Raw genomic sequence first — 27,700 nt, forward strand, 5'->3', positions numbered from 1 at the left:
CGTACCCAGCTATCAAGTACTTGCTTAAGAAAAAAACAAGAAAAAACTGCAAGTTGCACCGAACATAACCTAAATAGCTGCAACAGGTGCATTTCTGTTAGTAACTTTGTGTTCAGTTTGTATGGAAGCTATATGCTTTAGTAATCCGATCTGAACAATTTCTACGGAGATAACATTGTTGMATTTGAAAATAATGTGTACCAAATTTCCTGAATATATCTTGTCAAATGTGAAAGTTTCCCATACAAGAACTTGATTCCGATCGTTCAGTTTGTATGGCAGCTATATGTTATAGTGGTCCGCAATAGGCAGTTCCGACAAATGAGCAGCTTTTTGTAGAGAAAATTACGTTTGCAAAATTTCAATACGATATCTTAAAAACTGAGGGACTAGTTCGTAGATGTACAGATAGACAGAGAGATGGACATGGCTAAACCGACTCAGCTCAATCATTTTATAGATATACTTATAGGRGTCTCCGACCCTTCCTTCTGGGTGTTACAAACTTCGTGACAAACTTAATGTACCCTGTTCAGAGTTAAAAATACATTATTTCTTCAAGTAATTTTGATAGCTRGTTAYGCATTGTGAATGTCGTGCCCAAAAAATAAGGTGACATTTGAATTTAAACTGCTCGTGGCGAAGGATTCGAAGAATTATTTTCGTTTTTTAGGTTGGTAGTACTGTCAGTCACATTTATATCAAATTTCATGTCAAAATATTCATTAGTGTTTGAGATACGTGTTGTTTTGTGAGCTGCTAAAAGTGAGTTTTTTGCTTGTTTTGCGATGTCGAAATTTGTTGAGCAAAGAATTTGCATTAAATGATCATTTSGCCAAAAACTCAACCCATATCGTTCCGCAACCACCGTACTCACCTGRTCTGGCGCCGTGCGACTTCTGGCTGTTCACCAAGCCCAAAAGACCGCTCCGGGGACACCGTTTTTATACGATATTCAAGCCGCAGCGAAGACGGAACTGAAGGCCATCCCGGATAGTGATTACAACCAGTGTTTCGAAGATTGGAAAATTCGTTGGCATAATGTTCTACATCTAGTGGGGATTACTTTGAAGCGGATGAAATTGATTTGGAAGAATAAATGAAGAATTTTCAAAATAAATACAATGTCACCTTATTTTTTGAGCACAGAGTGTGAGATGTGTGTAGTAACATAAATATTTTCCTTGCGATTTAAGGAATGTTGTTGATGATTGGTAAGTTTTATACAACATTTCAAAATAAAATATACTTCATAAGAATGATTTTAACTAAATTAGGATGAATTTCATGATTATTTTGAATTTCCTTCAAGAAACAATTGTTTATTTCATGTTTCTTCGCAAAACCAGGTTTCCCATATTCGCATTTTATTGAAAAAAAGTATTAAAAATTAGTACTAGAATTCTTTAGAGCTGCATACCAGCACAAGAAAWTTTGTTTCCTAATGTTTTAAATTAGGAAATTTTGTTGACCATTTCTTTAGCGTTTTTTTATATGAAGTTTTTACATTACACGGGCGAGTAAGAGGGAAAGGAAAGAACGACAAAATATGACGTTTTTCAACGCAGCTTTACAAATAAAATAATTGTACTCTAATAATTTACAAAAGCAAACCGAAAAAAAAAGGTCTCTTTTTAAGTTTGAACCATAAATACCTGAATGCAAACATTGAAGAAACCGGTAAATGTATACCTAAAACTATTGCTATKTACCGAATTTAGCGTGAGCATGACGGATAAAATGGCTRGAAAGTACAGCACAAAATCGAAGTCTAATAGATAACCTGTCCAGGTGTATTTCAATATTCTGGATTTAGCTGCTATAAATACTCGAATTTTACTTATGTATATATGCAAACAGCTGGAGAAAGGATATCGCGAGAAGAATTTTTATTTCAGTTGGCAGAGGAACTTGAAACATACATGGAAACATGGAAAAGTATGGCGAAAACTTCCACAGATTCCATAACAGTTTCTGAAAAATAATAAAACTATAAAAATTTGTTCAACACATAAAAGATATGTTTGTGGCAAATGTTTACGGGAGGGACCCGTCATCTGTAAGAAGTGCGACAACGAATAAATTTAATTCATTTTGAATTTCTTGCTTTTTTTCTAAAAATGTACTCATAAAGCCAGAAAAATTAATATTTTTTTAATAATTACTATATGATAATTATTTTGTGTCTATTGCTTATGGTATGGTAAAGATTTTTGTAATATGTCCGTAGGTTTAGTGTTAATAATACAGTTTTTCACACAGAGTTCTTGAAATAAATKTCCCGTTAAATACCAAAGCATTGGCCTTGTGCTTACTTTCTAGCCATTTTATCCGTCAGCCCTCTAAACACTCCAGAAACTTAAAAATTTGCTAATGTGTTCAAAATTAAAGCCAAAACTTAGATTTTTAACTAGGTTATAATTATAAAAGTTTTACTCACCTATGATTGGCATATAAGTTGCCATTCGCATCGATAAAAAAAATGCAATTTGTTCTTTCCTTTGTACATTGAGTGACTTGCTTTATTTTATTTCTCAACTTATTGCTTTATAAAGGTGATGGTGTATACATTAAAGGTGTATATAGTAATCCTATATTGTACATTGAGACCATAAAATATTTCGTTTGAAATTTGCATTTTTGCTTTCCTCTACATTTTTTTAGTTGTGTGTTCCAGTTTCTACATCAAAGATTTAATATTTCACTAACTGTTATAAATTAGAATCCGATTGAGCAATTTATATGTGCTCTTATAAATATTAAATCACCTATTTTTACTTTTCATTAAATATTGCTTCCTCATACCGTAGTTGGGTCATAAAGAGCCCTTAATGGTGTAAAATATTGCAAATTTAAGGGTCTACTTATTCCTAAGTATTACTACCGAAATTTATATATAATTTGACAAATATAGCTAAGATTGTTTTGGTACTTCTATTCTTACAGAAATCGGTTATTCTATGTAAACCATTAGCATCCTTCTAATGCTCATGTTTAGCATATTGCCTACACTAGCATTCGTAAATATGGAGGGAAAGTTTTTATACCTAGGGGTTCGAAAAGATATACAATACGAGTACATCACATTTATGAATTTATTCGATTGCTCAGAATGATATTGGTAATAGTGCCCTTMAAATTGAAGCCTATAATACGAAACGAATATATACATATTTATACTAGAACTCGGGATTTTCACTAAATTTACGAATAAAAAATTTAAATCTTCCATAAGTACAATTTTTTCGGTTTCACCGTTTACAAAACGTTCGGCTGCGTAAGGTACAGATTTCATAAACAGTTTTTTCAGATAAATAGCGAGTGAAAACCCTTACCAACCATGTCATGACTGGTGAAATTTCCATTGTGGCTATTTGTCCTTGAAGTAAATATAAAGTTTTCATACTTAGCGGGCTATTCTACTGCATCTCGGTAGTTTCGATATCTGTGTATTTGATGTATACACTTGGAAAATATTAAGCAACAAATAACTGTAAAATGATTGTGAGCTTGAAATGTATTGCTTGTTGTTCATAAAAATTTGCTAAAGAAGCAATTTTATCAGTGATTTGCTTTATATACTAAAATACATATATTATATATTATAAATATATATATATATATATACATTTCATCGTTTTGGAGTTTCCATACTCAATATACAACTTGTAATTTTTTGCTACCTAATTTTCAGTTAACTGGCGCTGTTGAGTTCTTAAACTTTCTTAAATATTTTTTTCACTAAAGGGTCGCTACTTAGAATAGTTTCTAGAGTTCATTAAATGGTATTTCCCTATTACTTTACTAGTTATTTACAAATGTAGATTCTAAAGGATTGTCCGTGTAAAAGTATCAGGTAGTAAATTTGAAATAACGTCAATTCTTAACGGGTATTATTTATTATAAACTGAAACTGCAATAATTATTTTACCCTAAAGGGGTAATTGACGACTGTTCGGAGTTTTATTTCGTACATTACTTWAAAATGCTCACCTCTATCATTTTGTTATTAACCAGTAGGGTGGTTACCTGGTTAAAATATGATAATATCAAATATAAAAGAATTAAACTAAGCGTTTCATTTGCTATTTATGCTAATTCATGGGTTTTGTAATTTCAATTTCGATTATATCCTCGACTTCGCAGGATGTCGGTGTACTGCTTTTTTCGCTTGGTGTCACACTGAGTGATAACTTTGATTCGGTAGTGACTTCCATAGATTTCCAAGTTCCGGCACCAGTCGCACGACCCAATGGTATACGTTCCTGCAAAGCTAGGCTACTGCGATCATCAGCCTCCTCCAATGCCCCCAGACTGCTGGTGGGCACTACGCGATGAGGAAAACGTGGAGAGCAACGCACTAGCTCACGCATAGATGGTTGCGGTTCTAGAATGGACGGTCGCCGATTAGCAGGCAGTTGGAAATTCACTTTAGTCTCGTGTACTTTGGTATAACGCGCTACACCGATGCGTTCCAATTCGCTTTCGTCGAGTGGCAGTATCAAACCCATGTGGGTAGGCTCCTCTGGTGTTTCTGCTGATATTGTTGGTATTTGCAGAAAATTGGGGTCGTGCGTAGCAACATCCAAATGTGTACCGCTCTTAGCAAATGACAATCGCTTCGTTGCTTTGAGCGGCGCTCCATTAGACCCATTCGAACCTTCATCATTACGGTTTGTCTGATTGTAGATGGCATTACAAGAGGCTGCTTGCGTGGTAGGAACGTGACGCGTAAAGAGTCCCATATGTGACTTAAATGCGGCACGCAAACTCTTTTGCTCACCAAGGCTACAACTGGAACCTTTGTTACTTGAGGTTGTACGTGAAAATATCCCACGTAGGCGGTTGATTAGTCCTGTTTTGGTTTCCGTTGCTTGTCGGTGGGCAATGCGTAGATTGTACAGATCTTGTTCGGCCAGACAGGTCGCAGCGCTCTTACGCTCTTCCAGCTGTGGCTGCGAGGCGAAGGCAATAGAACGACGCATAGAAAGTTGCATGTATTCAGCGGAGGGCCAACTGGCACGCGGTATCACYGGTGGTAAAACAGATAGTAAAAGGTTGGGCAGGATGCCAGATATGCTTGGTGCGCGTGATTTATTATTACTCGGTGGCAATGCAGGAAAAACCGGAGGGAAAGTTGGTGACGACCGATGCATAAATATAGAAGTGTCACTGGTAACTGTTAACTCAGGCTGTCCGAATAAAATTGAGTATATATAAAGGAAAAAAATAAGTAATGTATAAAGGCGAAAGGATCTCCCAAGTRACATTTTGGTTAAAGTTTTGRGCTGAGTACTTTTATAGACGTATAAAGTTACAATTATAARATAATTTCTTATGCTCACCCTTTGTTGTCCTCCTACTAATGAGGAAGAAGATGTAGCTGATGACGTAGTGCCAAATTCAAGCATACGTTCGAGCTTTCGTATCTCTTGGTCTAGTGCGGCTATTTCTTTCTTATAAACGCGATTTTGTACTTCTACGCGGTATTGTAGCTCTCGTCKATCGTCTATAACAAACCGTCGCGTGTTGCACTCCATCTTTAAACCCATGCTGTGGATGACTGGATCGACAATAACATCTGAACACAAAAAATTATTATGCGAGTTTGCATCGAATCATTTTTAGAGCTAGTCTCTTCTATATTTTCGATACTCAAATTATATTAAGTGATCAAACTAAAACTGTTTATTTTTTTATTAYAATAGTGAATTCGAAACATTTATTCTAGACATCCTACAATCAATTCAAATTAAGTTCTTCCGTACTATAAACAGTTATTTCAACTACTTAATACTTACTTCGTCCCCAAATATCGTGAAGTTTCGGTATAAATGATAAACACAATGTTGCCGTAGTTGATGCCAGTATCAGTGATGTTATAGTTATGAACGCTAGTGTTACTCGTTCAGAAATCAAGTTGGCTAAAACCACAACTATAGCGCTTGTAATTACTACTAGATACACAGATACACCAATGTATTGCGAATCGTTGAGTGCAGGTATGGTCACATGACGTGTTTCCCAAGCCATATACACGCCAACCACAAGCAACAGGCCTTTGTAGGCATATAAAGCGCCGAGCCAACCTTGAGTGTGTTGCGAGCGACAAACTTCGACCTGGTTTGATATTATTTTTATATGTTTTATCAGGGTTTTGGCTGGTAATAAACTGTATAATAAATAATACTAATAAATTATTTGTCAGTAAGATATTTGTTCCACCCAGCTCTATCATACCCCAAGTTTGCCCCGATGTTCGTAAAACCGAAAAGGAAACGTCAGATATCCTATAAAATATAATATTTATATATATAAATAATCAGTGTGACCTGCTGTGTCGATTTAGCCATTTTGTATATATGCGAACAAGTCCCTCCCTTTTTGAAATAGTAATCTAAAATTTTGCACCCGTCATTTTTCACCAAGGAACTTCTCGCTTGCTGAAAGTGTCGATATTGGACCACTGTAAGTTATAGCTGTAATACAAACTGAACGAGAGAGAYATCAAATTTTACRCGAGAGATGGTRTGAGAGGGCTTTATGGCAGTCGGTGTAAAAATTGSACAATGGGCATGGAACAGCCCACSATTTGGTAAAATCACATATCTCGGGATCCGCGAGGCATATTTTAATCAAACTAAATACTACACAATTTTCTAATATTTTTATGTTGCAGTGCAAAAGTGGGCGAAATCGGACTACATAAATTTTCCAAATCTAACAAAAATTGTTAAAGCTCTGTACTTTTCTTCTTCTTGGCGCCAATTCYAATATTTTAAGAGCAGCCAGGTCCTTCCAACGGAGTAGAGGTCTTCCTCTTCCTCTGCTTMTCCCGGTGGGTACAGCGTCGAATACTTTCAGAAAGCAGAACTAACGGCGCGGGTGTTGAGGCCATATCATCGGCATACGCCAACAAATGTACACTCTAATAGAAGATGGTACCTTCTCCATTTAGTTCTGCAGCTSGAACCAGTTTTTGTGGATTAGACATAGCACACTTAAATTCCAATCGTTGGGCATGCTTTGGTCCGACCATATTTTACAAAGAAGCTGAAGCATGCTCCCTATCATTTCTACGCCGCCGTGTTTGAATAGCTCGGCCGGCAAACCATCGGCCCCCGCCGCTTTGTTGTTCTTCAGGCGGGTAATTGCTATTTCGAATTTCTTCCTGGTCGAGCAACGGAACGTCTGCTCCATCGTCATCGATTGAGGAATCGGGTTCGCCTTCTCCTGGCGTTGTACGTTCACTGCTATTCAGCAGGCTGGAGAAGTGTCCCCTTCATAATTTAAGTATGTTCTGGGCATCGCTGACTAGATCACCATTTGGGGTTCTACAAGAGTTTGCTCCGGTCTTGAAACCTTCTGTAAGTCGCCAGCCTGTCGGCCAGCTTATCAAGGTCTTCATACTCACGCATTTCGGCCTCTTTCTTCTTCTGTCTGTAAAGGCGTCTCGCTTCCCTCTTCAACTCTTGGTATCTATCCCATTCCGCACGTGTTGTAGTCGATCGTAACGTTGCGAGGTAGGCAGCTTGTTTTCTCTCTGCTGCGACACGGCATCCCTCGTCGTACCAGCTGTTCTTTTGCACTTTCCGAAAAAAATGGTTTCGGTTGCAGCTGTACGTAAGGAGTTTGAAATGCCGTCCCACATTTCCCTTGCACCGAGTTGTTGACAAGTGCCCTCAGAGAGCGGAGTGCAAGCCGAGTAGAAAATCGTTCGGCTGKCTGTTGTGATTGCAGCTTCTCGACGTCGAACCTTCCTTGTGTTTGTTGGTTTGCGTTTTTTGCTGCACAGAGGCGGGTGCGAATCTTGGCTGCAACAAGATAGTCCGAGTCGATGTTAGGATCTAAGTCCGAGTCGATGTTAGGATCTCGCAGTGCACGCACATCTAAAACACTGGAGACGTATCTTCCGTCTATCACAACATGATCGATCTGCTTGGTGGTTTTTCGATCCGGAGACTTGATGAATCTTCTTATGCTGGAATCTAGTACTACAGATAACTATATTTCGGGCCCCTGTGAAGTCGATCAGCCTGAACCCATTGGGGGATGTTTCGTTGTGAAGGCTGAATTTACCGACTTCATACACACACAGATACCATCTTTGCCCACTCTGGCGTTAAAGTCGTCAAGCACGATTTTGACATCGTGGTGGGGGCAGCTCTCATAAGTGCGCTCCAAGCACTCATAAAAGGCATTTTTGGTCACATTGTCCTTCTTGTTKAAGAACCTCGCTTTGATGCGGATTGTGGCGTACCTTCACCGGAGTGAATGATAGTACTCGGCGACGGAGTCTCTCTCCCACCACGAATCCCATACCAAACTTGCGCTCCTTTATATGGCCACTGTAGTAAATGCCACAAGGTATTCTACTTGTCTCTGTCCTTGTCCCGTCCATCGCATTTCTTGGACGGCGGTGATGTCAGCCTTTATTTTTACGAGGACATCAACCAGTTGGGAAGCGGCACCTTCCTAATTAAGGGACCGGACACTCGAGGTACATGCCATCAACTCGTAGTTCTTATTTCGTTTGCCATGGTCGTCATCAAAAGGCGGGTCTCTCATCCGAGGCTGGTTCTTCCTTTTCTATGGGGGTGTTTTTTTACGTGGCGGGTCCTAARCCCTTCGCACAACCCTATATAGCTGATATTTCGTCTTCTCACTTTAGCTCGCCTTCAAACGGATATTCTTAGGCTACCCAGAGGATACTTGGTCAAAGGATGGAAGTCGTGAGCTGCTTGAGTCACATGTAAAARAATCCTTTCTGACCACTYCCAAGTGAATGGCGATCAGWGAACTTTCCTCACTTGMGTAAACTTCTACACATGAAGGAGTCCTGTACTTTATGAAAAATAAGTGTTAATTGAAATTTAGGGATAATCCTTTCCTGATWATGGTATGTCTGTATGTCGAAAATTGRTTGMATCGAGKCAATACTTCAATAAGCTCACATATATCTARCAAAATCCAGTATGTATATTAGTGAAATAATCTACTCAGAAAACTTAAACTTTGTGATTAAGAGACGGTGGGAACATGGTATAAGATTTTTAGGCTGGAACTRTCTTGGTAATTGGGAAGTAATTAGCAAAAGCTTAGTAGATATTTATGTAAATAAGAAGAAGAGAGTAGAGCATTGAGGCACATTATCACAATTGTTATACCCCCAGACACCTGATGTTAAATGTAAATTTAAATTTTACACAAAATATGGTAAATTTATGTGATTTACACATACAATATAATTGACATACATACATATGTGTTAACTTTAAAAATCACCTGTGGCTGATAGACGACGCTTCGGTCAATGCTGCTGATTTCCAACGTTAAATTGTGCAAATGTCTCTCCATCGGATCGACGAATACCCAGAGGGTGACGAGGAGAGCGTCGACCACCAACAGTATACATACCAACATTATAAGTTGCGCGTCCTGTAGCATTTTGTCCTTGAATACACTGCCGGTGCGTGTGAAAATGCGGTGAACGCGATATGTTTTGGCAAACATCGAACCGAATGCCAGCGAAAAGCCAGCGCAGAGCAAATAGACACGTGCCTGCGAAGATGGGCGTGCAAAGAGAGAAATTAAGTAAAATGTTTGTGAATTATGTACAGCGAATTCGAAAGAAAAACGAAAAAACTAAACAATACAAACAACGAATTGCCACAAATTTGTTGGCGGCGTCCCTCAAATTATGCAAATTAAAAWTTTACATTGACTGCGACACCTTCAATTTTGTCGGCGTGACTGCGTGTTTGTTTGTGTTGGCAAACAATTTTTGTAATTGAGATATTCAGCTATGGAAATTAGGCCGATGGCGTTGCAGTTTGCATAAAAATTTATTAACATGAAAATAACTCTCCCGTATTGGGTCAAAAAATTTAAATTAAATTTAAATTTAAATAAAATGCTTCATTTATGGTGGAATAATAATAAAAGTTTTTTTGTTAAAATCTTTTTTGTGAGTAAACACGTGTGGTGTATATATCTGACACAAGATTTGGAATCGTTTTTTTCCGTAGAATATGTTTGGCGATTAAAAACAAAATAGAAAAATAATTTTCAAATTTAAACTGGAATGAAAAGAGGCAAAAAGCCAGACTTTATGTAATTGTAACTGAAACCCCACAAATTAAAGTAATTAAATGTAAAAAAAAAAACAAAGTGTGCGTATCCAAGTTGATATTTAATTAAAAAGAAGAAAAAAATTACGCCGAAGCTATAACAACCTTCACAGAAGATYCTTTAAGAACTTTGATCGGTCAGTTTGTATGGCAGCGATGTGCTATAACTATCCGATCCAAAAAGTTTTGGCATTAAGCAATAACCCAAAACAAAATTTTCTGAAGATAACTCGTCAAATGAAATAATTGATATCGGTCGTTCTAAAATATGAAAATGAGCAGCTTATTAGCGAGAAATAGACGGGTTTATATAGCTCTAACAATGAGGGACTAGTTTGTATACTATAAATGCAGACAGATATACGGAATAGGTATTTAGGATAAGAAATTTGAAAGTTATTTTCGTCGAGATGATGGGATGGCGTACTAAAATAATTTATTTATTTTTGTATTGCAATATTTGAATCCCTGATTATAACATTTGGTAGACGGCTGTGCCGAACAAATAATGAGTTCACTTAGCAATATTTTTTAATTCATCGTTCTAAGGAGACGAAAAGTCAAGGGATGCATTCTGATAACCTTGTGTCCGACATGTGGTTACTGGTACAAGCATTTGAAGCATAAGTCCGAAATAAGTTCTAAGATAAATGTAAGTAATAAGATCACTCCACAACCTAAACATTTTGAAAATTTTCCAATATTGGTATACCAACATAAGTTTTTAAAACCCAAATAGTATATTTCAACGCATCATTATTTTCGAAAATATCTGCATGATAGATAATTAAACTATTTTTCATACAATACTCACCGTGCAAACATTAGAATATGAAGTCTCCGGAGTGGGTAGCGTGGAATAGTCCAGTCCAAGCAAAATTACTGCGACATACACACAAACGCAGCCAACTGCAGAAATATTACTCAGTTTGGGGCTAGAAAGCTTAATAGCTCTTCACCAAAGGAAAATTGTTTTTGTAAAAAAAAATAATTAAAGACAGAAACTTAGTGAGGTTGTTAAAATAGGTGGTACTTTATACAAAAGAAAACTGCGAAATGGTTCAAATTCACCTTTATGGCAAGCACTTTGATGACAACTTAACTGGCACTCWCATATTTGCCATTTCGCAGTGCTCTTGCGCTTTTTAAAACTATCAGAACGTTTAAGTCCACAATTGGCTACTCACTTCATTTTTCGAAAGTGCAACGTAAAGGCGAGGAAAGCTATGGCTAATATGATGCCGACAACCGATAGAGTGGCTATCGTATAAAAGGCGCTCGTCGCAATAGTGGCGACGCGCATTTTGAAAATTCGTCGAGCGATGGGTACTTGTCCGCTATGCCAGCGCACCGAACGGCAATGGGGGCAGTGAAAATCCAAACGACTGACTGCTGGATAGTAGAGGGCAACGAGCGCGAGTGTGCCATTTTGTATTTGATAAAAAGCCGTTGTGCCAATGCGATCCGGGCCACTAAAGGAAACTGGACCCTGCAAGTTGTAAGCGAGGGAAAAACCAAGATAAAATAAAAAAAAAAAACCTCGGCACAAATTCATGTAAAATATTGTATATTTATAGAAGAATGTAACTTCGCCTTGTTTTTACAAATTTCCATTTATATATTGTATAAAAAGTAAAATTTTCTTAAGGAAAATGTTAAACWGACGCTTCACTTACCGACACTCCCAGAAAATCCAATTTCGCCATCTGTTGAAGGAATTCCCGTGCCATATCCGCTCGCACATAATCGAATTGATTGAGTTTTGATTGCAAACCCAACTTTTGCCAGCGTTCTTCGGCAGCTCGTAATGCTAAAGCGATTGCCCAAACGGCGTCATACGTTTGAGGTGCATAAGTCGATACGGCTAYAGCGTTTAGGGTGGGTATGTCGTTAGTGTTCAAAGCTTTATCTCTTAATGAATTCTGAGTTCGTGCCGCATTCGATTTTCGTTGTTTATCAACACTGCCGTTATCAAGCAAACCATTAGCCCTTTGACGTAATTCGGACAAGAACATTTCATTGCTCTGATCATAAAGAATAAAATTGTAATTAATGAATTCTTATTCCAAAGGATACACATACAATTTTTTTAATAAGCTTTACTAAAATTAACAAACTCTTTCATTATCTAAAATATATATGAAATGAGGCATAGTCGATCTTATGGAAGCACAATCATATGGCGTGAGTACTGAAAACAAACGTTAATAAAAGAGAACTAGACGTAATCCTTTAAAGAAATGAATTAAAATTATTTAGCACCATCACTATATACTAACGGACATCCCTGATATATTCGACAAACCGGCAAGACGACATTTTGGTTGTGTTGAATAGTTTTCTTCCCTTCACTAATAAACAGGTATTTATCAAGGAAAGCAATACTACTTTCTATTTCAAAATCRATTTTTTGTTTAACGTAACGGAATTTAAGATAAACATGAAAATTAGAAATAAATTCCCCTCGTTAAAAATGAATYTGTATCCATAATAGCTCCTTTATTTGATCAAATATTACCAATTTTTCCGAGATGCAGGCTGAGTGGAAATAAGGTTAAAAATGCTCTGATTAATTTGTTGCATTTTGTTGTGTTGTAAATAAAACCTCGATATTATGGTTCTAAGAGAGAGTTTCGGGCTAACTAATTTAGTGATTCAGGGTTTTGGAACTTTTCCCAGCTTAATTGCCTGGACTTGGCGCCTCTGTATTAGCAGGTAATCCCCGAATGACTGAATATCAAATAGGAAATTAGCTGAGATAGATGCAGATTGTGCATTTTGCATCCCCATAAAGTAACAAGTATAATTCTCTCTGGTTGACTATTGAGTAGATGCCTCAGATAATACAGTGGTAAGTTGTCTTCGATACGCCTTTTCGAGTTAGTGATACAAGGGAGTATTTTGACAACTGACATAAWTTGTCATGTTTCTTTTTCATAAATTTTATTATTATTGTGTATGGAAGACGGTAGTACCACATCTCGACTTTTCGATAATCCGCGCTTATACAATTTACAAAACTTTTAAATGAAAAGTTTCTCACTATTCAATAGCTGAAATTTGTTTGACGGTTCTCCCTTATTCTTTTACTGCGCATACGTCAATGTCCGCTTCAAAGGTATTTAAGGAGTTGGATAGAAGAAAAATCACAGAAAATTCAAATTTGGTGGGAAATGTTTATTAACATTCGAAAGAACATCTCTTGGCTTTCGTTCTTGAAGATTATCTCTTTCAAATGTTGGTCGTGGCTACGTTTCAGATGATCCATTCTTTGAGTCTAATTTTCGAACATTTCGTCTGRTAAGTGGCGAATGAGATAAAAAAGTCTAACGGTGTGAAATTATCTGCTTACCGAAGTATTCTCTCAATAATTCCATTGATTCATACGATGTGTGGGAAGTGGCGCCGTCTTGTTGATTCCAAATTTCGCAATGGAGCAATACTTCCACCAGYCCACAAACCACACCAAACCGTTGTTTTTTCTTGATGAAATTGCAGTTCCTGAATCTCTTCAGGTTGCTCTTCGTCCCAAATGCAGCATTTTTGGTTGTTTGCATACCCCTTTAGCCAAAAATGGGATTCATCGCTGAATAAAATTTGGCTGATAAGGTCACATCTTCTTGGAACTTTTCAAGARCCCATAAACGAAACGATGTCGCTTGAGAAGATCGATCGTCTTCAGTTCTTGCAAAATGTGTATTTTGTGCGCTTTCAATATTAGACCTGGACGTAAAATGCRCCAAATCATTCCATGTGTCAGTTCGAGTTGCTGCGAGTTGTTGGCCATAAGTTAAGCGCAGCGCGCGAAACACGTTCTTTATAGAACGTAAATTATCGTAATAGAGTTGAACTAATTGTAAACGTAAGCGTAAGACTTTCCATAATGAAATGCCAGATAATTCTGGACAAAAATTACATGACAGCTTGACACAACTCACGTGATATTGAAAAAAAAAAATGCCTCTAAGAGACCACCCGTTAAAACAACAACTGAAATCACATTTCAAGGCATAACATTCCGCGTTGGTCATATAAGTAGTCACAGTCTGTCAAAGTGACAATATAAATACTTATGAAGTGTTTAAAAAAATTTCATAAATAAGTATTTTACAAAATTATCAATCGTAGTTAAAKAGCCACCAATTTTTTTGTTCTCAATAATGGACTTAAAGTTTTAAGACTAAAAAAATACTGACATTGAGTGTGTTGACAGTTAWCCACAAATTACATTTTGATCATYTTACTTTGTTTGGTTAATGTTTATWAATTTTTTAATGTTATTTATCTTAGATACCTGTTTAGAAATATAAAAAAGATGTTTCTTCCAATATATAAATACTTTATTATTGGCAAAGAATCCAYAGAAATATCTGCTAAGTTTTGTTCKATTTTGCTAGATACTTGTTTGTGTATAGTTGACTATTGACAAAAAACATCGGTAAATAAATGAATCGAATTCAATCGGGTCAATTTTTCTTTTAGCCTATATACCTAATATAAATACTTTCGAACTTGCATATTTGTGCTTTGTGCTTTCTTTAGGCTCCGGCTTTAATTCTATCAAGTTTCAATACAGCTGAATATCATATCAAGCCTGTCAAGATGTGCAAACTTTGTCCTAAAACTTCAAAATTTTGCCCTTTCGGTCCCAACTATTCAAACTTAACCTTCAAATATAGACGTAGAGTGTCATAGCCGTCGGAATTATTTTTGGTTTTTATCTGATTAGATGATGTGAAGATTCATTCGTCATCTTTCGGGTATGAGCAAACCTGTCTTGTCTTGTGTCATGCCTTATTTTTAAAAAGCAAAAATTGCCTCCAATACTATAAGCATTTTAAGATATTTATTTAGAGTGTCCTCCATTATCGTTTGTTCCATGATTGGATCGGATCTATTATTGATTGCATATAGCCAAACATTACTAGTAAGTATATACACTTTTAACTTTTACCACAATTCACCAACTACTTAAACAAATTCATTGAGCAGTTTTATCTTATTGCTAAATAAATACATAYATTTTGAATTCCAATTCTCATTTAGCACAAATCTATTGCCACCACGAAATAGTCTAATAAAATGAATAATTTTTCGTGCCGACAAAGTCGCTGACCAATCTGTCGTAAAGTAAACAATCCAACATACCAACAAACAAACAATGGAGAAATCAACATGACAAAACCTATAAATCGACGAAGTTACGACAAGCACACATATATGTCTGTATAGGTGGGCACACACTCATGCACACTTGTCAATACGAAGGCAAATACAATTTACAAGCATATAAAAGCATGCTTCTCGACATTCCACKGTTCGCGAATTCATACAGTTTTGTCAGCAATCTGACATTTCATCAAACAACTCCCCACTTTGCATTACAGCTGCTTTTACAGCTGATATAAAACCAGAAATCTCTTCTCAGATTTCGTCATATTAAATATCCTTAAATAGTGGTGTTATTACTCGCGTTGTTTTTGTTGCTATAATCGACTTACCAATCCACTGTAGCTGGTCTTATTTCCCACAATCCTATTGTGACTGGCAATGATAATCAAATTCTCGACGGCGTCCTGCAGTTCTTTCGGCGTACAATTGGTTCCAGTGGCCGATATGTCGTTCCACCATGGTGCGCCCATGCTCTCGTGCAATATCCAGGCGTAATCCGCGCCGAACATGCGTAACCGAAACGCTTCGCAAAGTACTTGTGGTGCTAAGTCCTGCGAGAAGCTGCCGATAATAATGCGGGTATCCGTCTCCTTTGCGCGGCGAAGATGGCGTTGGTAGGCGGTTGACAATTGYCGGGCGGGTGGGCGCAAATTGTCGATGTTCGATTCGGTCGATAACAGCAGCGCGGTCAGCGTTTTGCGAAAATATATGGAGATATAACAAAATGATGAAAGGTATATATTATATTACGTATAAAGTCGTATATTTTTATTTCAGCTATGTAGATGAGTGTGGGGAGTTGGGGAATGAACAATGATGTGTTGGAAATGCAATTTACGACARATTAATCGAATTTATATGGTCTATGCATTTATTATGAGTTCGTTCACGCAGTGCTGTGAAGAAGCTTATAGGTTGGCCATGTCTACAATTAGGTGTATCATCGTTAAAGAAGTATAGTGGCAGTAGAGGTAAAAAATCTTTTGATGTTATGTATTAAGGAATTTGTGTCCAGCGAATTGGATAATTTCTTTAAACTGTCTGGAAAAAATCACTTTCTAGGGGTCTGAAGTGATGTCTCTGCCTCATTAGTAAATTTCAAATTTGGAAAGCAAAGGAAATCAGAAGGAGTCAAAGCTATAAAATACAGAACCTTGTGAACCCTAAAACTCTTCGCCATCTTCAGAGCATATTCCTAGGTGAATTCCAATTTTTTTTGCAATGCCTAACGTCTAAGTAATTCCAGCAAAATCAATAGGTAGTCTTTCAATAACAAATTGGGAAGCTTCCTGGCTTCCAAAAAAGTTACTGTTTGATGAGGTATATAAAAAATTTGTATCGTCAGATGCGTTTGATACATGAATACGATTCCTCACATTTTAGTTTCTCTTGACTAAGATCTGAAAGTTTGATACTCGTAAAAATCGTACAGAATGATTAGCCCGAGGTAGCTGTCAAGAAAGTCGCTGAACAAACAGCTTATGAAMTTGCAATGGACAAGAGTAAAGGAGAATGTGTCCGATTGGGCTTCCAAACGCTAAGATTATAATTTCCCAATTAAGGTATAAGGCTTTATATTAATTAYAAATTGCTTTTAATCCTCGAGTGAATATGAAAAAGCGTTCAGTCATTCTGTTGAAATATAAATATTATATGCTATATATATAATATATACCCTACATGCATATAAATATATACCCAAAAAATGCTCAGAAGTCAAAACCAAACTTGATGAGCTTATGAGAATTATCACCACAATAAATATATAAAACGCCATACATATGTATACGTACAAATTTGTRTCTGAGGCTTATGTACATACATACACACGCAAACATAAGTCGATAAATCTACCTACTCGTAGCAGTAATAGTTGCTCCTTGAAATCMGTCGCCGCAAATGTAATGGTTGCCGCACAGGAGATATTTGCTGCCTCCAGTTCAGTTACTAAATCATTGACAGCCAATGAGTGGACTTCTTCGTTCTGGGAAAATGTGGTAACGGTATCCCAACCGAAGAAGCGTATGAAAGCAATACGCGCGGGATTGTGAGATGAGTCTGGTGCGACGGTACGGTAAAAGTTGGGGAATTCCTTGCGGTCGCTGAGCGCTGGTGAAGTGGAACCAAACGAAACCTGTGGGCATAAATAAAGACCAAAGAACTGTTGTTATACTTTATTACGTACATATGTATGTATATATGTATATCTCTGKAATTTGCATGTGTGCGTGGCGACAATGTTGACGTGCGCAAATATCTGTATGTACTGATATACTATATAATATCTAGAAATGCCAATCACATTGTGGCAGTGTATGCTTCAATATACTGTCTCCGTAAAACTCTTTGTCAGAGTTGCACAGCGCACCGGGTGAMTCCGCCAYAGTATCCCCCTCTCGGAGAGCCGTAGATGTTGCGGTGAAAGCGAACTTTAGGCGATCCATCGAAACTGTGACCTTGCTGGCGTTGACTTCGCCAACGAAGTAYTTAGCAGTGCGGCTGRCAACCTTGAATTGGCCTCGGTAGGGTGCCGATAATGATGGGCGACGGGATTCATTTCGAATGGCGATGTGGTAGTTTGCTTTAAATGAATGGTTTTGTCTGGATATGCCAAGAAATATCGATGGGTCGCTGTTGCTTTTGATGATAAAATCTGAAGGCGAGCAAAGCGTTGTGCCGTAAACGAGCTCCGAAGGTGTTCATCCCCCCCTTAAAGGTTGCACATAACCTCAATAAAATAATTGGTARATAGCATGTCCACTGGTCTATATTGTGGCACAGAATCGATGATTTAATGTGCGGTGCCATTGCATTATGGGTGGTAAGGTGTTGTTCGTAGATGTGAAATACCGAGACATTGAAACAGTTGCTGGAACAACGCGCTTTCAAGGTTAGACGTGATGTCGATGTTAATACCAAAACGCGCGATCCAGCCATTAAGCAAGGCCTTAGCAACTACCGGTACCGTTATGTTTGATATTGGTAAAGCCTCTAGCCATCGGGTGAATCTATCAATTATCGTAAGGCAATACTTGTTGCCTTCCGACAACGGAAACGGGCATACTATATAGATAAGTAAGTGTTGGAGGCGTTGACTGGGAAGCTCTCGGCGCTGTATTACACTCTTGTTGTGTAGTACGAGTATAATTTTATTCCKTTGGCACCTAATGCAGCAGCATTTTGTGTTACTTGTATTAATGGTGAGCGAAGCTTTGATGTTACAAATGGGTGTAGGCGACGATTTTAATTCTCCATCGTCGACTTCTCATTCTCTTCACCTTTAACGTAACATATRTCGGTARTAATCTGGGGTATRAAGTCGAACTGCCTGGCTTGTCGGYCTGTCGCCTTGTGTAGCGAAAAGCAAGAATCATCAACGGTTTGATTCAGAAAAGAACGGGCTACGAAGTCCGACGCGTCTATCTAAAGTAGTAGTTCTACCTTGGGGAGCGGATGAGCTAGCATAGCACAATTTGAAATGAAGAGTTATATTGTCATTTTTTGTTATCTGGGATCATGGAAAAAAGTGGTGCTTGAAGTTCCAGCGCGTTTGGCAAGAATAGACGATAAAAGTTCAGAGTGGCTTAAAAACACTTAAGTTTCTAAGATGTTTGCAGTCCCAAGAATTCATGAAATCCGGAAATCCAAATTTTGTTTTTGAGCTGTTGATGCGTAAGTTGAAGTCCCTCCAAGGGCTGAAGGTCAAACAAAGATGTGCCTTATGCTCGTCAATGAACATTATTGATGCGGTGTAAACGTCGTCAGGGTACGTGAAAACGAACTCTACACTTCGTTTATTAGTCGCTGGAAAGTTTGAGGGGCGTTTCTTAACCCAAACATCATATGAACTCATATARTCCAAATGGCGTCCTGATGAAAGGYTTTTTGAAGGTCAATCTTAAAAAAACWATTTTACYTGTTRAGATTGTAGAAAAATCCTACAGRAAMRGCAGCGGGTAACGGTCCGGTACTGTTACCGCGTTCAGCGCTGTATAGTCGCCACTTGGCAATATTACTTCCTAACTATTCAGCTAACTATATTAACTAAAAAATAAATTTCTTCAGAATTTCCTAAAAGAGAACTCGAGTATTTGAAGCTGCTCCTTTATTATATTATATTAGAATCTTCTTAAATCATAAACCAGTTGCTTCGAATATTTAAGAAAAATATTTTTAGGAATTGCATAAAATGTTCGGACTATTTTAAACTTTTCAGACATTGTAAAAGTTATTCTTTAATTAATGATTTCTCACTAAATTCACTCCATTTATACTTGTACATACTTTTATTTTGAAGCTATTATTGTGCTTAAAATTTAACTTTTTGTACGCACTTCATTTTTATATAAGTTTTCAAATTAATTGAACCTCAAGTGCGCTGTTACTTAAGTAGCAGTTAATTCAGTGATGCCACTACTACTTATATATACTACTACTATAAGTACATAAGTATAATGCCTGCAAGATTACTTACCTGCACAATACTCCAGTGCGGCACCACTTTGGCTAAGCTTTCAGTCACCTCCGAACAGGCGGAGCCCAGCAGCATAATCATACGTGTGTCAGGTTGCGTGTAAATGGCATGAAAAAATCGATCAACTCCAACACCGGGATCACACTAAGCCAGACGGGTAGGCATTCGGACAGAGAATTCCAAAGTAAATACAATATATTATTTACACACATCCATATATGTACATGTACTTATGATACTTAAGGAAAGAGAATTATGAGAAGTGTGAGTTGTAAGTTGTATAATTAATAAAATATACCATATTGTATGTATACTATATATCGTAGAAATTGTTTATTTCATAAATCGTACTTATTGTACATATATGTAATTATTTGTATATTTAACTGAAGATGGTTTTAGCATGCCAGGTTTAAAGCGACTAAAAGTTCGTTAAAGAAATTTTGCTCAGGCTATTAAACAGGAGATTACATTGTGTCCCAATGAATATTTTATACAGTTTTGTGCACTAAAACTCGAAATGAGCTTTCCTTTCATTAGATATGGATATCCTTACATCCTTATATGTACATACGTGTGCCTACATATGTGGGTATAGACTTATGTTGAGATGCTGTTGCGTGTGAGTGTATTTATAGTTCCTTAGAGCACACGCTATTCGCTAGAATCTCTGAATAATGAAATTACAGAAACATATACTATATATATGTTTATATATGTATATGTACAGGTTGTTTGACGTAGAAATAGTATTTCCTGTCCTCTCAACAAATTCTAGTATTAATGCAAAATTGTGCACGCACAAATTGTGTTTATGTCGCTTGACTGTGATTTTCCTCCCCTTAAATGTGCACAGTCCTGTTTAAAATATATGCAACCTTGAAAAGTCTGTTGCTTTTTTATCAGATAGAATCAATTGTTTKTAGAGTACTCAAAGAAGAATATTTTCGTACGGCTTCATTACGATCTAAACCATCTTGGTTACCGAAATATTATATTACGTATATTGGGAAACTTGCTCATTTGACGATATATCTTCACAAAATTTGGTATGAGTTATTGTTTATAGAAATAATGTAATATCAGAAGAAATTGTTCAGATCGGATTACTGTAGAATATAGCTGCCATACAAACCGAACGATCGAAATCAAGGGTTAGTATGGAAAACTTTCGCATTTGACGTGGTATCTTCACGAAATTTGGCATGGATTACTGAGATATCCGAAAAAAATTGTTCAGATCGGATTACTATAGCATACAGCGTCCATACAAACTGAACACATAGTGACTAACAGAAATGCACCTGTGAAGGATATTTAGCTTCGGTGCAACCGAAGTTAACGTTTTTTCTTGTGATTAACATTGTTTTATTCCTCGAACTTCAGTGAAATTATAAGAGATGGAAGGCATTTTATAAAAAATTGTAAACAATGCAGGTTAATATCTCAACAATTAATTAAAGATATAAATATAAGTCTACAATTTGGTTTTCTTAAGCACAATCAGCAAATCTATTAATCGAGTACATTAATTCTTAAAACATAAGAAAAAAACTTTCACAAAAAAGTTAACAACAGTAACTATAAGACGCTTTACAAAAATTGTAGTGTTTACACTCTTTTTTCTATTATGATTACATTATTCTTAATATCTAAAAAGCGCATATATTTCCTCAGCAATGTATCAGACATATCTGCTTGTGCTAAAGTTTCTTCATTTGTCATCGCTCTTTCCAAATTTTCTAGTACGCTCATTTAAGCGATTTCATGATTAAGCACCTAATTTGGTTTACCTATTAAAAATTTTATGTGAATGAACTAACCATCGCTAAGCTTACCCGTACAAATATGTAATACATGCACACGTTTCTGAAGTGAACAGTCTTATAACTAGTACAATCTTCAAGCGCAACTGGTTAGCCAATATAGTAAACCTCTTCCACAAAGAAAACATTGTCTTTTAAATGATTATTCTACGATATTACATTCGACAGACTTTCATTAGAACCGTAAACGAAAATCACAAAAAATTTTCTCCCCTTAATAAAATAAAATTTTCTTAAGAGCACTTTTTAGGAATATAATTTTAATTAGTTGAAACAATTTACTCTTTCCAAAACTCTAATCCTGGTAGTGCTTTTACATTTTCTGCCAAGAAAATTTTTTTCAGTTTAAAACGAAATTTTTTGGTCTAGTTCGGTGCCCAAAAATAAGGTGACATTGTATTTATTTTGAAAATTCTTTATTTATTCTTCCAAATCAATTTCATCCCCTTCAAAGTAATCCCCTCCCGATGCAATGCACTTAAGCCAACGGATTTTCGAATCTTCGAAACACGGGTTGTGGTCAGTTCCGTCTTCGCTGCGGATTGATCGTATAAAAACGATGTCCCCTGAGCGGTCTTTTGAGCTTGGTGAACAGCCAGAAGTCGCACGGCGCCAGATCGGGTGAATACGGTGGTTGCGGAACGATATGGGTTGAGTTTTTGGCGAAATGATCATGAATTCGTGGTGTAAAAACCAAGAATTGTCTTTCCACAAATCCGGTCTATTTAGGCGGATAGCGTTACGCAAACGACGCATAACATTCAAATAATATTTCTTGTTGACTGTTTGACCGGTTGGAAGGAATACATAATTCACAACACAACGAAAAGCGAAGAAAACAGTCAACATGACCTTGATTTTTGAGCGACTTTGGCGCRATTTTTTTGGTCTCAGCTSTCTTTTGGCATGATATTCGCTCGATTGATCGGTTGTTTCGGGGTCGTAAGCATAGATCCAAGTCTCATCGCCAGTTATAAYGCGTTTCATGACAACCGGAAAGCATCGTTTCACACACTTCAACGCTACGCCTTTTTTCCAAAAAGTTCAATGCTTTCGGTACCGAGACTTCACGCGCTTGAGGCCCAAAACATCCTTCAAAATGGTATTGGCTGAGCCTTTCGACATGCCAACTTCATCAGCAAGGTCTTGCTAATCGACGATTTTGCAACACMAAATCTTTGTTTTGTTGAACGTGAGCTTCGTCGGTTGAGGTTGATGGTCGCCCTGGACGCTCTTCGTCTTCGACACGTTCACGGCCGGCTTGGAACTCAGTATACCACTTGTAAACATTTTTTTTTGACACAGGCTTTCTGCACCATCCTCAGCGTATGATTCCGTAAACCAATTTTAATGTAAATTCGTTGCTCAACAAATTTCGACATCGCAAAAAACGAAAAACTCACTTTTAGCATCTTACAAAATGACACGTATCTCAAACACTAATGAATATTTTGACATGAAATTTGACATAAATGTGACTGACAGTACTACCAACGTAAAAAAAAATTCTCTAAATTCTTCGACGCACGCAGTTTAAGTTCAAATGCCACCTTATTTTTTGGGCACGRCTTTGACCAAGTATTATCTGGGTAGCCTAAAAACAGCCGTTTGAAGGCGAGCTAAAGTGAGAAGGCGAAACATCCCCTACATTGTGCTCTGGGTTTGGGACCTGCTAACAAGCCTCGGATGAGACGCATTTACAGACAGAAAAATAAAGAGGACGAAATGCGTGAGTAYGAAGAGCTTGATAAGCTGGCCGACAGGGGTAATGCTCGAAAAATCTACGAAAATGCGGCGATTTACAGAATCTACATACTCTTGTAGAACCTCCAATGATGATCTAGTCACCGATGCCCAGAACATACTTCAATTATGAAGGGKACACTTCTCCARCCTGCTGAATAGCAGTGAACGTACAACGCCAGGAGAATGGGAACCCGATTCCTCAGTCGATGACGATGGAGCAGACGTTCCGTTGCCCGACCATGAAAAAGTATTCAAACACGGCGGCGAAGAACTGACCAGGGGCACGCATCAGCTTCTTTGCAAAATATGGTCGGACGAAAGCATGCCCAACGATTGGAATTAGGTCTGCTCTGCCCAATCCAAAAAAAGGGAGACCCCACAACTTGCGCCAACTACCTTGAGATAAGCCCGTATAAGGTGCTATCGAGCGTTTTTGTGAAATATTAAAGCTCACCGTCAACAAACTGATTGGACCAGATATTCACCATATGCACAATTTTGGAAAAGACCCGTGAAAGGAGAATCGACACACACCACTTCTTCGTCGATTTCAAAGCTGTGTTCGACACTAAAATGACCTGCCGCTATGCCCCGATGTCTGAATTTGGTATCCCCCCAAAAGCTCCGTCAGGATCGTGAAGGACTTCTCCGAGCCGTTCGATATCAAACGAGGTTTCCGACAAGGCGATTCCTTATCGTGCGAMTTTTTCAACCTGCTTCTGGAGAAAATAGTGCGAGCTGCAGAACTTAATAGAGAAGGTACCATCTTCTATAAGAGTGTACAGCTGCTGGCGTATGCTGATGGTATTGATACCATCGGCCTCACACCCGCGCCATTAGTTCTGCTTTCTCCAGACTGGACAAGGAAGCAACACAAATGGGTCTGGCAGTGAAATATCTCCTGTCATCAGACAAACAGTCGTCGACAGTCATAGCTTTGAAGTTGTAGATAATTTCGTCTAACTTGGAACCAGCGTAAACATCACCAACAATGTCAGCCTAGAAATCCAACGCAGGAAAACWCTTGYGAACAGGTGCTACCTTGGACTGAGTAGGCAATTGAGAAGCAAAGCCCTCACTCGACAAACAAAAACCAAACTCTATAAATATATAAACTTGGCCACGGCGAATATTGCATTCGATGGAACGACGAGCTGTACGAGATATACGACGATATTGACATAGTTCAGCGAATTAAAAGACAGCGGCTACGCTGGCTAGGTCATGTTGTCCGGATGGATGAAAACACTCCAGTTCTGAAAGTATTCGACGCAGTACCCGCCGGGGGAAGCGGAGGAAGAGGAAGAGCTCCACTCCGGAAGGACCAAGTAGAGAAGGACCTGGCTTCACTTGGAATATCCAATTGGCGCCACGTAGCGCAAAGAAGAAACGACTGGCGCGCGATTGTTAACTCGGCTATAATCGCGTAAGCGGTGACTACGCCAATTAAAAAGAAGAAGACTTATGACTGAACAATGGTTACAAATCGTTTAACTTTATTATGAAACTTCAYGTAAAGGATGTGTATTGCGCGCTTCGCTCAACTTATGGTCAACATAATCGACCTAMTGAGCGTACTATTCGCAACAACATTGCCCATCTTGAGACCCAGCACTCATTATTGGATAATATTCGACCGAAAAGACCACGTSTAGAACACAGTGAATAAAATATAGCAGTCATAGCTGGGAGTGTACACGAGGACCGAGGATAGTTGATTCGGTGCCGTTCGCAACAACTCGGACTGATTCGAGTGCAAATGGCATTTTTGGGCCAGTTTACGYATAATGAAAGCCTTATATCGAAGAGAGAACAAGAATTGAATCGATGGTTTTGTACYAATAAAGATAAGCAATTGACAAAAGACACCAAAGTTAGTTATATTTTATGGTATCTTAATAARGTGGAGAGCTTGGGTCTSTCATCCGAGGCTGGATGTTCCTTTTCATTGGGGGTGTTTTGTTTTCGTGGCAGGTCCTAAACCTGRCACACAACCCTACGTGGGGGATGTTTCGCCTTCTCACTTTAGCTTGTCTTCAAACGGTTGCTCTTAGGCTACCCAGAAGATACTTGGTCAAAGACCGGAAGTCGCGATCTACTTGAGTGTAAACTTCTACACATGACGCCATCCTCCTCTAGGTATAAATAGCCATTTGAAAATCAAGCAAATTAGTTTGAAGACAATGACAGTGTTGAAAAGCTTTGTCTAATTTGTTAGTTCCTACTACTAAATTTGCATTCATGATATTTCACTATTGTAGTTCTACTCCATTGCATAGTATAAGCGAACTCTTAAACTCAAATTTAGTCATTATTCTTTTGATTTACTCACCTGTGTGTCGTTAGTCAAGAGCTCCAGAGTGTAGTCGGGTAAAATTTTCTTGCTATTGATATGTTCTACGGCCATTTGTGCCGCGCTCAATTCACTCCAGCCATCTAATCGTTGTCCCTGTCGGTTGGAGAGCTCGAACAGACCAAGCAAAACAATTCGCCGGCTATTGCGCCTAATTTCTGCCGTCGTCATGCGACGTTGACTTTCAAACACTTGATTAACCTTCAAATTGTTTTGAGGCCAATTGGCTGAAATTCTCATCGAGCTGCGGCTAAAGTTTATTTTCTCCACAGTCTGCGTGTCGGGCTGAATACCGCCGCTAACGTTTTGTACTTTTACGAGTGTCGTGAGGTGGGTCGGCGTTTGTTGTAGACCATATACTACATGCGTATGCTTTTCCACCTTTGTTTTTGTACCGTATGTCACATCATCACCACTACTTGTTTCAAGCGGAGGCGTAGGCAAATTAAGCTCGACGTTGGGACGGTTTCTTGTCTGTGCCAAGACTGCACGTTCAGTTGGCGCACTTTCATGACTGTGTGTTGGTTGGAGAGTAAGTTTATGTTTGCTTTGGTGTGTGTTGGTTAGTTTGATTTGGGTTGCCTGTAAGTTCTGTTGTTCCAGCTCCTGTGACTTTGTAAGGCTTTTTGGCTTCCTCGGTGTATGCAGTTGGCTTCTGGTGCTGTTGTTGTTGCTCTTAGGGGTGCTATATATCTCAGTGGTCAAGTAGCTCGTCGTGCCGGAAGCACTGCTGCAAAGTGGTATACATATTGATGTCACAATAAGTGTGAGACGGTATAATTGGCCCGTTTTCAGCCAATGCCAGTGACGTTTTTGTCGTGGCTTTGGCATTACTCGGGCGATATGATGGTGATGTGAGCGGTAGGATTTTCTTGCAAATACTTGTCATTTAAAATTTTACTATTGTGTGCTCAGGGTGTCATATACTGAGTGTACTCTTGACAAGCAATTGCGACACTGAAGGACAATTGGCGCAACAAGCAGCTTACAATAACATTGGTGGTATCTGCAGTGAGGGAAAAACATAATAATTTTAATGCATGCAAGTATTTATTAGTCTGAATACAATATTTTGAAAATATTTAAAATCCATAAGTTGTACTGCTACTCTCCTCCTTCGTTCTCTGTTTCCATTAAATTTACATTTTTGGCATTTGACGACAACACCTGAAAAGGCATTCATTATGGCAATGAAAAGAGATTGAAAAGGTTTGCGAAGCTTTGCGAAGCTTTGACTTCGCACCAATCGCACAGCAAATTAATTTCCGTTTTCCGCCGCTATGACGGATGAGCGCCGCGTTGTTGGCGAAAGTGCGACTAAGTAAGCAAAGGAAGCAAATCAAAGAAGTCAATACAATAAAGGAATACAATGTGGCGAAATTTCAGACAAGCTCGGTAAGAATGCCTTGCAAAAGAAGTGTGGATGTGGTTTATAATGCTTTGGCATTTTTTTTTAGGATCTGTCTAGGATAAAGCCAAATAATGAAACCGGAATAATTGTAATGGGTAAGTAAATGGTAAGTAATGTTTAGTACAAGTTAGCTATATCGATTTAGAACTCTGTATAGCCACCATTTATTTCTTCCTCTTTATTGGCGTAGATACCGCTTACGTGGTTATTGGTATGGTATGGCCACATTATACGCTAGCACCGCTGTCTCTTAATTCGCTGAACTATGTCAATATCGTCATATATCTCGTAAAACTCATCGCTCCATCGACTGCTGTAATCACCGTTGCTAATGTGGAAAGGACCATAAATCTTCCGCAGAACGTTTCTCTCGAAAACTCGTAAAGTCGATTAATCAGATGTTGTCATCGTGTATGCCCCTGCAGGATATAGAAGGATGTTTGTTCGTCAAGAGAGGAAGGAGCACCTGTTAGCAGGAGTTATTCTGCRTTGAATGCCTAGGCTGACRTTGTTGTTGCTGTTAATACTGGTTCCAAGATAGACGAAATTATCTACGACTTCGTTATGACTACCAACAGTGACGAGGGA

General features: G+C 38.1%; 1 protein-coding gene across 1 annotated transcript; it reads right to left on the bottom strand.

The window, feature by feature from the left end:
• Positions 1 to 3,957: 3,957 nt before the first annotated feature.
• Positions 3,958 to 26,545, bottom strand: LOC108967767. Its single transcript, XM_018931391.1, has 11 exons — positions 25,681 to 26,545; positions 19,777 to 19,920; positions 17,161 to 17,436; positions 15,632 to 15,892; positions 11,807 to 12,154; positions 11,318 to 11,619; positions 10,945 to 11,083; positions 9,286 to 9,561; positions 5,802 to 6,120; positions 5,346 to 5,581; positions 3,958 to 5,192 (listed from the first exon to the last, which is right to left on the bottom strand). The coding sequence occupies exons 1-11, from the start codon at positions 26,530 to 26,532 to the stop codon at positions 4,095 to 4,097; spliced, it is 4,251 nt and encodes a 1,416-aa protein (XP_018786936.1). The 5' UTR covers positions 26,533 to 26,545; the 3' UTR covers positions 3,958 to 4,094.
• Positions 26,546 to 27,700: the final 1,155 nt, after the last annotated feature.

This window comes from Bactrocera latifrons, unplaced genomic scaffold (genome assembly GCF_001853355.1).
Source record: "Bactrocera latifrons isolate USDA-ARS-PBARC rearing strain unplaced genomic scaffold, ASM185335v1 scaffold_101, whole genome shotgun sequence".
Taxonomy (NCBI): Eukaryota; Metazoa; Arthropoda; class Insecta; order Diptera; family Tephritidae; genus Bactrocera; species Bactrocera latifrons.